Genomic DNA, 12,334 nt, shown 5'->3' with positions numbered 1-12,334 from the left:
ATATTTGAGATTGCAGTGTCTTTCAAATATAATAATACATTTCATTTGGAATGTTGTATTATGTTTGTAGATGTGTGTGATAAAGATTTTGGTTGATTTCACTGTTTCGGGATGCCGTCACGGGATGGGCAGCAAACATCAAGGCTTTTTGTGTTTGGTGGGTTTTTTTAATTATTATTTTGTTTTGTTTTTCTCTGTTGTGGGATTTCTTGTAGGGTTTTTTTGGGGGGGGGGGCTGGTTTTGATGTAGGGTTTTTGGAAAGGAACAAATAGAGGGAGGGACTAGATGAAGAATGAGACAGAGACAACGTTTTTGAACTACATTTGACAGCAGATAATGGGAAACAAAAAGCTTTGAATGCGATTAGTGTCTGGTACAAGGACATTGCCACCACAGCAAAAATAGCAAATTGATTGAAAAACAGGTTGAATTTTTCAATTAAGAAGCAGTGCCAGGCATGCTGGCTGCAGCTGACCAGAAAGGGCTGCATTTCAATGGACACAAATGAGTGTTTTCCCCCAGCTTTCAAATGAACGAGATGCCATCTTATAGAGGTCTTGTTTTGGATGAGGAAACCTAGATACACTATTATTTTTTATTATTTGCATTACTGTGGTATCTAGGAGACCTAATTAAAGATTAGGAGCTGTACAAGCAGAGATCAAAAGCCCACTCTAACCTCCGGTAGCACTGTCATTCCTGAATGGCTTGGACAGTCTGCGGAGACCAAGCTTAAATTGCTGCCTGGCACCAGAGGGGAAAGCACACCAGCAGCGAGGGCAGGCCTGACACTGGAGGAACAGGATGCCAGGGCAGAGCATGGAGACAGGCACGTACAGACACGGCACCAGTGCTGCCACCGCGTGCTAAAATGTGAAATAGCAGAGACGAAAAAAACATGGCAACGTGATACCACATCCATGGCATCAGAGATGAAAGCCACCAGGAAAACAAATTCTTTACCTGGGCTCTGTATATTAGACCAGTTACTCCAATTCCCTTTCAACTGCAAAGGCTTTCTCTAGGAATGATGGAGCGCTCACATACAAACAACATAACCCCTGCTCAAGGTTTTAAACAATTACAAAACACGAGCAGCCAAAAAAAAAACCCGGAGGAACGATCATTTGTTGTCACCACACCGACTGCTCTGCTCTACTTTCACGTTGGATCTCTCACTCTCCTTGGACCGGTGTCAGCTATTTGGGCAATACCCTCACTAGTGCCAGGACTGTTCTTGCTCTATGCTTGCGCCGTGTGCCACACAGCGTGAGCTCATTTGGCCACCTTTAATCACCGTGCCTGCCTGCATATTTGTTACGTATGGAATTAACAGGACATTCCACCTGTAAACGGAGCACTCTGGCTCCTGGCAGCATGCTTGGGAGAGACATCCTCCTTTGGTCCAAAGGGAGATGAAATGCTCTCCGCAGAAGGGGTGTCTGCTGAGAAATTCTCAAAGTCCTCCTCCTCTTCCGCAGGAGAGACAGGGTCAGGAGTATCCAACTTCTGCTCCTCCAAGCTTGCACTGTTTGGATCCAGTTCCTTAATAATTTTCTCATACTGTGCAATGAAATCCTCACCATCTGTGCTCAGCAGTCTTACGCTTAAGTTACGATCTGCTTCCTGAGGAGAAAGCTTCAACTCTAAGTCTGGCTGTGGATCAATCTCCATCATTTTCTGGTTTATTTGTTCTTTCATTGCACCTTGAGTCAAGCTTGAATTTCTCTTACTGTGCTCATCCGAGTCCTTTTCCAGCTGGCTCTTTGCAAGGGGTCCATTGACTACAGTCTGGCTTTGGACCTCATGTTCTCTGGCTACATTTGAAGCTTGCTCCTTGGAGTTGTCATCATCTTGAGTATCCTTCTGGGCACATAACCTGTAAACCATAACATCATCCTGAAAGTCTGATTCCTCTATGTAAGATCCTTTGATGAGCATGATGGCACTTTTTTTCATTTCTTGAATGTGTTTTGGTGGCTCTGCAGGTGGCTGCACCTCTGCGCTTCCCAGGTCATCATATGGTTGCGGTGAGCTCACATCAGAACCAGGAGAAATCCCTGTGTCATAGCTGTCATCCCATTCTAGCTCCAACTGCATCTTTTCACTAAATGGAGTTACTTGAGAGGAGCTACACATGCTTGGTGTCCTTTGCTGGAGCCGAAACATGGGGTGTTCCACATCCGTACCGTTCTCCTCAGCAAGCGTTTGGATAAAGGTGTCTGGATCAGGATTTACTCCATCATACAAGGCTGACCAAACCTTACAATCTTTCAGACACTGGAGGATGGCTTCTTGAGCTTCTGCCAAATACTGCAAGTAGCTGATGTCCACAGCTCTTCCATATTCCACAATGCAAGTAGATTCAGAAGAGCGTCTACCAGAATCTGAAAGTAAAGAAGATTACTTGTACCATGACATAATAAAACAACTCAGAAGTTCTCTAGCAAGGCAGCCACTAGGACATGGCAGGTAGAGTCTTTAGTCCCAACCACCCAATAAGGCAGGAAGATCAAAGCATAGAGATTAAGAGATTTGCTCATAAACATAATGACTTATTCCTGCAACCCAAGATGTCCGAGAGACCAGCCTGCATTCAAACCTTAAAACAGCACTGACCCCTCTGAAGCAGCAGGAGTTGCACTCATGTATCTGTACATTACTTTCATGAATGCATATTCAAGTTAGATAGCTGTTAAAGTAAGATTTCAATAGACCTGAACACATGGATGGTATTAAATAAACTTTCCAGTTTGGGCTTGCTCAGTTTATTCTTGCCCACCTCCTCCCATAAGCTGCTACCAAATCAAACTCCGTTCATGACCTGGTCTTCCCCTGAGCACCAATTACCTTTAGTCTGTGCTGCTTTTGTCCATAGGATATAATCTTTTTCTTGGCTTTCAAGTGTCAAGGTGATCCCAGTGGAGCAGCAGACCGGTGTCAGGGCAAGCAGTTTTGCAGCAGATACGGAGTAACAGTCTCTCTCTTTCACAGCCCACCGCTGGCTCAACATCATGTGGTTACACGGGATGAGATACCTGAAACAGCAGTGTCTAGCGTTACTTCATCATCCTTTCATGTTGGAGAAAGCAACCAGATACAAAATTCCCTTCCCACCTTCCTGCCCTCTCCAAATCAAAAGAAACTGTAACAATAATCTTGACAGTGATGCATATTCTAAACCTCTCAAGGGCATGAAACCCTGACTCGTTATATTGCGAGGCTGCGGTTTGACTGAGGAACTGTCATGACAAGCAGAGATAGGAGGTCAGCGGCATCGGAATGGGGAAGTGAACAATCCTTTGCAGGTCAGAGCAAACTTGCTGTAAGAAGGGATGGAGGAAGTGTGGGATGGGCAGATGTCAAAGGCCAGCAAGGTGGTTTGGTCCCACTATGAATGAGCTCTGTCTCAGAATCCTTAATTTATTTGTTTTCTTGGGAAATCCAGAGAGAGATGGTTTACATGTATCAGGCAAGCAGCCAGCAAGAAGGAGGGAAGGGTCATCAAGGTGTTCTAATGCACCAGGTACAGACTGAGCTCTCAGGCAGAGGAGGGAATAAGCTATGGGGAGTACAAGGAACAGAGGAAGCACAGTCTTCTTTAGAGTGCTTTTGTTCAACTTTTTAAGAGCATTTTATTAAGAGCCTCAGTGTTAACTGGACTGCTGTTTTGCCATTTAAAATGCAAACAAATTCTAAAGGATTCCCTAAATAAACAAAAAGAAGATTACATACAGCACTCCACTGCTGTTAAAATGGCAACATACTGGAGTTCGCAGAGGTCCTAATAGCATTCCCAGGCACAACACCCAGAGATTAGGGAATTTCACTTTAACGCCCATGGGTGGAGGGACAGACAGTATCTGAAACATTCATGTGATCTATGGTGCTAAAAGCCCAATTTAGTTATGCCAATATTTCCAAACAAATAACCAATTCTCATCTAATACACACACCAAAATTATGAGTAGTCTGAAGCAACACATAGAACTATCAATTAAAAGCAAAAATAATCGATGCATTTGGTACACTACCTAACAATCTACCTACAACTGTTCAGGAACCTGCAGTATTCTCAGTGAGAGAGGAATCAAAGAGGTGGAAAACAAGAAGAAATAAGGCAGAAGCTGCAAACAAGTCTATAGCTTTGTATCAGTGTATAATACACTAGAGAAAACATACAGGAGAGAAGAATTACACATTTAGAAGCAGGGAATAAGCAGTTTGGAGGTGATAAATATATTCTTAGCTTCTCTTCTCTCACTTTTATAGAAATAAATCACAAGAAAAATCTCTTGCTCCTGAAGATCACAGGAGGTAAATCACACTTCTTCAGGTCTGGTAGGCTTTTGTCAGGATCATAAATATTCTTATCTCTGTATTTGCTTGGATTTCTGCTCTCTTGGAGTACCCTCATCCAGCTCTGCATCCATAGGCAGAGACTGTACGTCCCAGAATTAGGATGAAGAATGGAAAAAGGAGTTCGGGCTTTACCTTAAAACCAGCTGTAACATCACATCTTCACAATGCAAGCCAATGAGCGTTCTGAACAATGCCAAGGAGACCACACAGAGCTGGAAAACGATAAATGTTGTCAGTTTTTCATCTGGAAATTGTACTTTTGCAATCGTCCCTGCATACTACATTACAAAATGGCTCTGCTGGAACATCATGCTTTATAAGGCACTGTTAGTATGATATTTCATTTTGTCAGCACCCCTATGGGTTTGTTTTTTTAAAGTTGTCTAGAGCTATACACGTAATGTTACATTTTAACAAAATAGAATCCAGAATTTTCCTTCAAATAAGCTATTTTTTAAAAAAAGCAGTAATTTACCCCTTATTATTCTTTAATATTATTCAAATTTATTAATTTAACTCAGTATGAAGTGAACCCTGTAACTTCCACGACAGTGTGTTAGTTTTTACCTCTGACAGAATTTGAATCAACTAAAGGTCTCTTCTGAAAGAAAAGTTATATCCACACCAAGTTTCTGTTGCTCTAAATATAACGAATGATTAGTGTTCTACACATTAAGAAACTGAATGCTTCTATACATATAGCTTAACGTACTGACATAGACCAGGACCAAACAAGTTATTTTTATCAGACTCTATTCCATATGGAGTGTTCAAAATCCCTCCACCATAGGTCACTTGAACGGCTGGGAACCATAGCAAGGTGTGAAGATCCCTTCTGTGAGAGCAGGAGAAAGGAAAGAAAAATAGGATTCCTCATTGGAATTGCACGCTTGCCTTTTTGGCAAAGGTCTGATCAAATATGCCCTAACTAGGTATTTCAGTAGTCACACTCAGCAGAGACAAAAATCGTACCCATTTCTGTGACAGGCATCTCACACTCACACTGGCTTTAGGACAGCCTAGAACCAGGGACTTCTACAGGTGCTTTTGGTCGCTAATTAGACATACAACACTTGCAAAGCTATCATACAATATATTTCTACCTGCCAGATGCTTGCTAGAGCACACAGTTATGTCCAAGATGGAAGAAGCATGAGCTGTACGCTTTCATGGGTTTTCATGGACCACAGAACCATCATCTCCCTGCCTTTTAATACATATTTTCTTGGACACATTCTCCTGCACTGCTCTCTCCTGGAAACAGTATCTCACAGCGGCTTAGACTCCAGGACCAGGCTGACCCTTGCGAGAATGACTTAGCAGAAGTTGAGCCTCTGCTAGAGTTTCAAGTTGGTGTTTAAATCTTGCCTCTCCTTATATTAATTATGTAAACTGAAACAATTAATATATCACATTAATTGGACTTTTCAGTAGCTGACAAAAGAAACAGATTAAGGCAAAATAAAGGAAAAGCTACGGATATCTCTCTACCTCATTTTTTCAGTCACTGGGCATCCTTTGTAATTCATTCAGGATTAAATCCAGCATCCTGCCTGGGCATGGCTTCTCTTCCACACTATGGAATTTCCTCCTCTTCTCTGCAGTCACTCCCCTTACTCCCACTATCACAATGCTCTCTTCTAGCTCTGCAGCAGCACATTGTTACGTTCCTCTCTCCACCCCATGCCTTCTCAAGAACATCAACTTAAAGACTCCTTGTTTCACCATTTCCAGTTCTCTCTTTCTGATGAGTAACTCAGCTCCCCTACAATATGATTTGCTGCCTGTGGTGACCAAGACTAGATGAATATGTGTATTTCTTGAAAACACATATACACACATGTATTTTCCTTTACTTGGTAGGTGTATTTGTGGAACAGTTAAACAGCAAAATTCAAGTGAACCTCACTTGACAGCCTCTGAAAAGCAAAAGTTTCTTTGATTGCCTTCCCTAGTTTGGTCATTGAACTAACACTCAGAGAACAAGAGAAAAGGAAAGGGCAGAGAGAAGGGAACCAAGGAACGCTCAGGAGCTGGCTTGCAGTGAAGCAAAGAGGAGCTCGAACTTCTTGCTGTCACCACTGTCCACTGATTGTACTAGGAGCTACCAGGAAGGTGCTAGTTTGTCCAAGATCTTCTGTCTACAGAAATAGATGAAGAAAGTAAAAGGGCAAGAGAAGAAGAAATAAAGGGAACTGAAGTTCTTAATAGGAACAGGAGTTGAAGAGCTTCAAAATAAGCTTTTGGAAGAAGCCAGATCCTTGCATGAAAGGACAGAGGGAAATTCCCATTTCCTCTGAGAAATTTACTGAGAGCCAAGTCTAACTTTTGTTCATGCTGTAAAAGTTCCAAAAAACTACTACTGCCTTAAATTTTTCTGTATTTAGGAAATTTCAGTTTGTAGGGAAACATTTCTCACTTGTCTCTGCAACCATATTGCAAATCAGGAATCATCTGAATTAGTAAAGCCATTCTATTTTTGTATTTTGTAAAAAGAAAAGATTTAATATATGCTTAGGAGACAAAGAGGACAGTATTTTTACAAGTCCTTTTGGCCACCTGTCTGTATATAGGTTTAACTCGGTGAATTATTAATAAGTATTTTCATCAATAATAACGTATGCAGCTTTTGTGCTACGGAAACACAGAAGACTGCAGTTCTGGCTTTATGCACTTGGCCAAGCTATACTGCAGAAAACTCATTTAGCATCACAGAACCATTTTGGCTGAGATCCTGAGTTGCTCAGGGCTGCAGAATTCTTTACAATTCCCATCTCGTTTTCCTATGGAACAGTAATTAATGATTAGCAGAGACAACAGCATTTGCATTTTTGTTGACAGAAGCGGTTTCAGTTTTCTGAGTTAATCCATCTTAGAGATGCAGTAACAGCAACATATATCCATATTTGCATGCACTCACATTTCAAAACAAATTTCAGATTAAACTACTGTCCCTAATACACAAATTTAATGCACATGCTGGTGTTCTGGCTTCTCTTGTACCTGGACTAAAACAATATTCTTTATTTCATCCATCGCACAAGATTCTGCCGAGACTGTCAGTCAAGCAAGGCTCAGAAGGGTAGACCAGCACAACAAGTAGTCATTTTTTCTGCCAGAAGATCCAACTGTTAGCAAAGGTGACTCTACCGCCTCTGTCGGGTAGCTCTCCAGCCACTGTGCTGCATTGTGCCTAGGCTGAGAAGGGGCTTACTGCAAATTTGAGATAAATCTTACTACACAGGGGAGTGAAGGCAAAGAACAGGAAGCAGCAATCTGATCACTTGAGCAAGAAAGTGCCCTCTTTTACTCAAAGAAGAAAGCAGGCACAATCACAGTTAACCAAATGTGCTACAACGATACAGACTTGATTCCTGAGCAATATATTGGCAATACTGCAATTCACAACTTGGATCAATTTGGAGGCATCCTTGTAGGGCTCCCATCATCTCCCACAAGGACTATTTGAAAACGCTTGTTGCTTGCCAAAGCTCCAAACATCAAAAATGCTCGTCACCACAAGTATATTTATAAGTCCCAGGGTAAGTTATCTACAGCAGCACTGATTCAGCAGTATCCAGAATAAAAATGCTTCCAAATTTACCTTAAATCTAACAGAATCCAGACTTCCAGAAGCTCTCATCTCCCTCTATCTCATTTCCTGTATGCGTGAAACTACCTCACACATTTATCAACTTAGTATAGTGGTAGATAAATGCCATCACACACACAAAAAATAATTGAGGAGGTGGAGAAATCACACATTTGGGTGGGGGGAGAAAATTCCTAGTTAAACAGATACTGAATATATGTAATCTCCTGTTTAAATACTTAACCTACATCCATGCTGGGTACCTGAACGAAATTCCTGCTTGTCTTACCCGGAATGGTGTGTTGATTCGGCTAGTAAGCGTATCTAGGATATGCACATTCTCATGTCGGTGCAGCAAAATAAAACGGAGGAAAATCTTCAGGAGAGCTGGCTCTGAAACACTACGCAAAAAGAGATCCAGGTATGCAGTAGTAGTCATCACTTCTTCCACAGTCACCTACAAGCAAAAATAACATAAATGCAAACATACTGCACACACAAAATATCCATCAAGCCTCTGCAGTATACCTGGCAAACACTTCAAGGCCTCCATACATAACACTGCCACAAAAAAATCAAGGTCTTTGCTTTTAAATTTGCAAAAAGTATGTTTCTGAATGACTCACAGGCATTTTGAACTTATTTCTTATCTGTCTTGCTTCCCCAGGAAAAAAAAAAAAACTTGCCCCAAACTGACACCCCAAATCTCACACATACTGAAATACAAAGAGCCAAATCAAGTTAGAAGCTCCCAACCACCTTTCTGCCCGTCAGGTCTTTTGCATCACACTTCTGTCATCCTTCAGAAGCATTTTCAGATGTTGTGAATACCTCCATCTACCACTTTATTAAAAATAAATGACAAGCACAATCAAAGCACAGTGCAAACTACCTTTGGTTCTAGAGCTTTAAAGAAAAAAATCCCCGTAGCTATCCAGAATTTTGCCACAATTTTCCTTATTGTTATTTTCCCACAGCACAATTCCTCATCTCACTCAATTTTTAAAAGGAGTATGTGTGTATATATATATATATATACACACACATACATACACACACAAGCCAAAACCCAAAGCCTTCACTACTGACTATTTGTATATCAAAAAACATTTCAAATATCCATACGACATTTGCATACCACAGCCCACACTGCTCTGCTTATGGCAATCCTTTGGAGCTTATCTATTCACAGTATGCACTGGCAAAGCACAGAAAATTCCAAAGGCCACCTCTGCACCATGCACTGCTGTTGCAAAGTCAGCTTTTTAAAAATAGTTACCCAGGAACCTAATAAGCTTAAAGTGCACAAAGATAAATCCTTAAATACAAGAATCTGCCTATATGAAAGGAAGCATTAAACATCTTTTGTTTACCAAACTTAGCTGGATAAATGAAAAGTCTGATTTTATTAAAAAAAAAGAATCAAAGCTGTCACTTAGGAGCTAAGAGGATTTAGAAAATACTCAGAAGGGCAGCATTTACGTAACATGCTGTAAATATTAAAATCCCTGTTCCATTATGCTGCATGGTAGCCACGTACACAGTAATGTCATGCTGCAAACATTCTCTTTAAAGCATTTAAGATCACAAGCTGCTTCTGGCTGGTTACACAGAACACAGGAATGCTGTATACAGCCTGCAGACCTTATGGAGAGGAGGCACCAATGAGGAGAGCACAGAGAAGCTCTAAAGTTAAGGGAATTGATTCACTTTCATTCTGAGGCTTTATTCTAATACTCAGCTACACCCTCCTTAACACAAACAGTGGGCTACAAGCTCGTTGCTACTTCACAAAGCACCAGTGAAGTAGCAAGAGTCAAATTTTTCACAAGGATGGGAAATAAGTTCACCTTCCTGGTTTACTGCAGTAAGGCTGGTCAAAATCAAGCATTAAAATATAAGAGTGAAAGGAATTCACGGGATCTGTGAACTTTGTAAGGCTAAGCAAGCAACAGGCAGACATATTTTCTAGATCTGTAGTTGTATGTTCAGTGCTACCAAAACCAGAAAAGAGAGTATAGTTCTTTCACAAAATGGTATCTATTAACATATACTCCAACCCAGAATACAGTTTATGAATTCATTCCTCCTCCTTCCCCCACAAGTGTCAAGTGAAAAAAAAAAAAAGTTACCAGGTTAAGCACCCCAAAGCTACAAACTGCCAGAATTAGCACTGTGGCTATAGCCCTAACTCAAATTCTGTATTGCTGTACATATGATCAAACAAACGTGCTTACGCACATACACACTCTTTTCTATAGGACTACCGACGCGTTTCAACTACCAAAAAACTTGCTCAGAAAATGAGCCAGGGTTGCGGAAAAAAAAAAAAAAAAAAGGGAATTGCTTCCGGTTGGAGCCAAGATTCTTTTGGTTTTTGCAACAGTCAAAACGTGTGGGGACTTGTGGGGTAAACAGAATGGCTTTCTGATGAAAGCTGTTGACTGTTGCCCTGAGAACTAGCTTTTTTGTTTTGGTTTTTTTATAGCAGCAAACTGTAAAAAGCAAAGCCCCAGAAATCCATCATGTGACATCATTATGACAGCATACAGTTCATCGAAGAGTTTAAACCCTCTGCCAAGGAAAGGCCAGACAGAAGTAATACATCATTATCTCTGTGTCGCTTCTCCTTCAACCCTTACGGGGAAAAGGAAGCATGTTCTTGGCCTGCGGGTTTCACAGATGTTGGCTGACAGCAGAGGAATGGGCCTATGTATATGTATAAAATAGTGAAGCTATAAATGAAAGCAAGAAAAGCCAGCAGATTCACAAGGGCAGTGACCTTTTTCTGAAAGGGATGCTCTTTGGACAACTCGTCCTACATATGCATCATATTCTTTTCAGAGCGTATATCATGAATGAAACAAAGAGCAGAAGAAAGCCACCTAGAGACTACTTTAGAAAAGAAATGTTCAATTCTGAGAGTGTGTTCAGTGCTCCAAACAGCTTGGGGACCAGGCAAAAAAGAAATCATGTTTACCATTGCCAGCACTTCACTGATACCACTAAACAGAGCTAGAAGGAGCAACCAATGATTAATCAAGCCCAAACAGTTCACAGAGGAATTACTTATAACCTTGTTAAATCCTAATTGTTTGAATCGAGGTTTTCTGTGCAGGGTGCCACATTACACTTCATTTTTAGTTCTTTTTGGGAAAGAGGTTGCTGAATCTGCTTAATCATTTTCTGAGAAAGAGGGAAGACGACTAAGTTTTATCATGATTTAAATGGATTTGTAAGACTCTCTTAATTTTTCAATGAAAATGCACTGCCTTCAAACTTTTGCAAGAAATGAAACTAGGATCTATTTCACGGCTCACTGTGCGACACTCAAAAAGCAGGCAAGTTAATGCTGTACAAGCTATTTTAATACTATCGTGGTCTAAAAGTTCCAGTGCTCTCTCACTGCACCTTTGTGTGCAACTTGTCCTTACGAACCAGCATAGATACCATCCTTCTGCTTCCTCACAAGATGAAATCAAATAAAAATACTGCTTTTTGGCATTTGAAACGAAAGCCATGTATGCAGCTTAGGAAAAAGATCAATTAAGCCGTCAAGCAGACATCTGTGCTTTCACAATTATATCTGATTATGCCACCTTGCTTTCTGGGTTTGTGTCTCCCTTTTACTGTATCCGACAGTAAGTGTAACTTCGGAAGATTTGAGGCACCTAGAGAAGTATTCAAAAAGGCTAATTTTAGCTCCATGAGGCTAATTTTCCTTTTGCTCAATGGGACACATTAGCCTGCTCTGAAGGAGCCTCTGGAGAACTCGCTTTTTTGCAATTAACTACAGAAGGAAGTTGGAGAAATCAGTTACACTAGGCAAAATCCAGCCTTAGCAAAACCCTTTTTAACTCTGTAAACCTCTTCTACAGACTGCATTATACATAATACATTGTGTTGAAAGTGAGAGTCATTTAATTTGTGCAGTTATTATTGAAGATCTCTGTTTTCTAAGATACCAAAGCCGCGACATTAAGCTTCATTCAGACTACCTGCTGGTTGTCTCTCCTTAATCTAATGTCTCGCGAGACAGATTTAGGGAAAGCAGGGAAATCCTCTCTAATAAATTCAAATCAGTACCTAGGTAAACAACAAAAGAACAAACGTTCCCAAAGAACAAAACATTTACTAACCATGTCAAGCACGTCCACTACACTCCGATCCTGAGGCAGCTCACAAAAACTTCCTATCATTGTAAACAATGATTACAGTATAATTTGTCCAAGTAAGCTTTTAGCTAGCCCTTAGAATTGAACATCTTTGAAAGGATGATAAAAAACAAGCCAAAACTTCCACACATACACAAATCTGATATTTGAAAATTCTTCACCCCTGATAATTCAGGTATCAAGAAAAGTATCATAACAAAGGGA

The 12,334-nt window shown here is 40.7% G+C and overlaps 1 protein-coding gene across 1 annotated transcript in view; it reads right to left on the bottom strand.

Annotated features, from left to right (window-relative positions):
• Positions 1-12,334, bottom strand: part of FHIP1A (FHF complex subunit HOOK interacting protein 1A) — a 37,527-nt gene that overhangs the window by 7,295 nt on the left and 17,898 nt on the right. Inside the window, exons 5-8 of the mRNA XM_074147959.1 lie at positions 8,245-8,412; positions 4,496-4,575; positions 2,852-3,039; positions 1,348-2,388 (exon numbers count right to left, since the gene is read on the bottom strand). Coding sequence (XP_074004060.1) covers positions 1,348-2,388; positions 2,852-3,039; positions 4,496-4,575; positions 8,245-8,412 — 1,477 coding nt within the window. The remainder of the gene's footprint in view (positions 1-1,347; positions 2,389-2,851; positions 3,040-4,495; positions 4,576-8,244; positions 8,413-12,334) is intronic.

The sequence above is a fragment of the Numenius arquata genome, chromosome 5 (genome assembly GCF_964106895.1).
Source record: "Numenius arquata chromosome 5, bNumArq3.hap1.1, whole genome shotgun sequence".
NCBI lineage: Eukaryota > Metazoa > Chordata > Aves > Charadriiformes > Scolopacidae > Numenius > Numenius arquata.
This window is presented reverse-complemented; position numbering and strand designations above follow the sequence as displayed.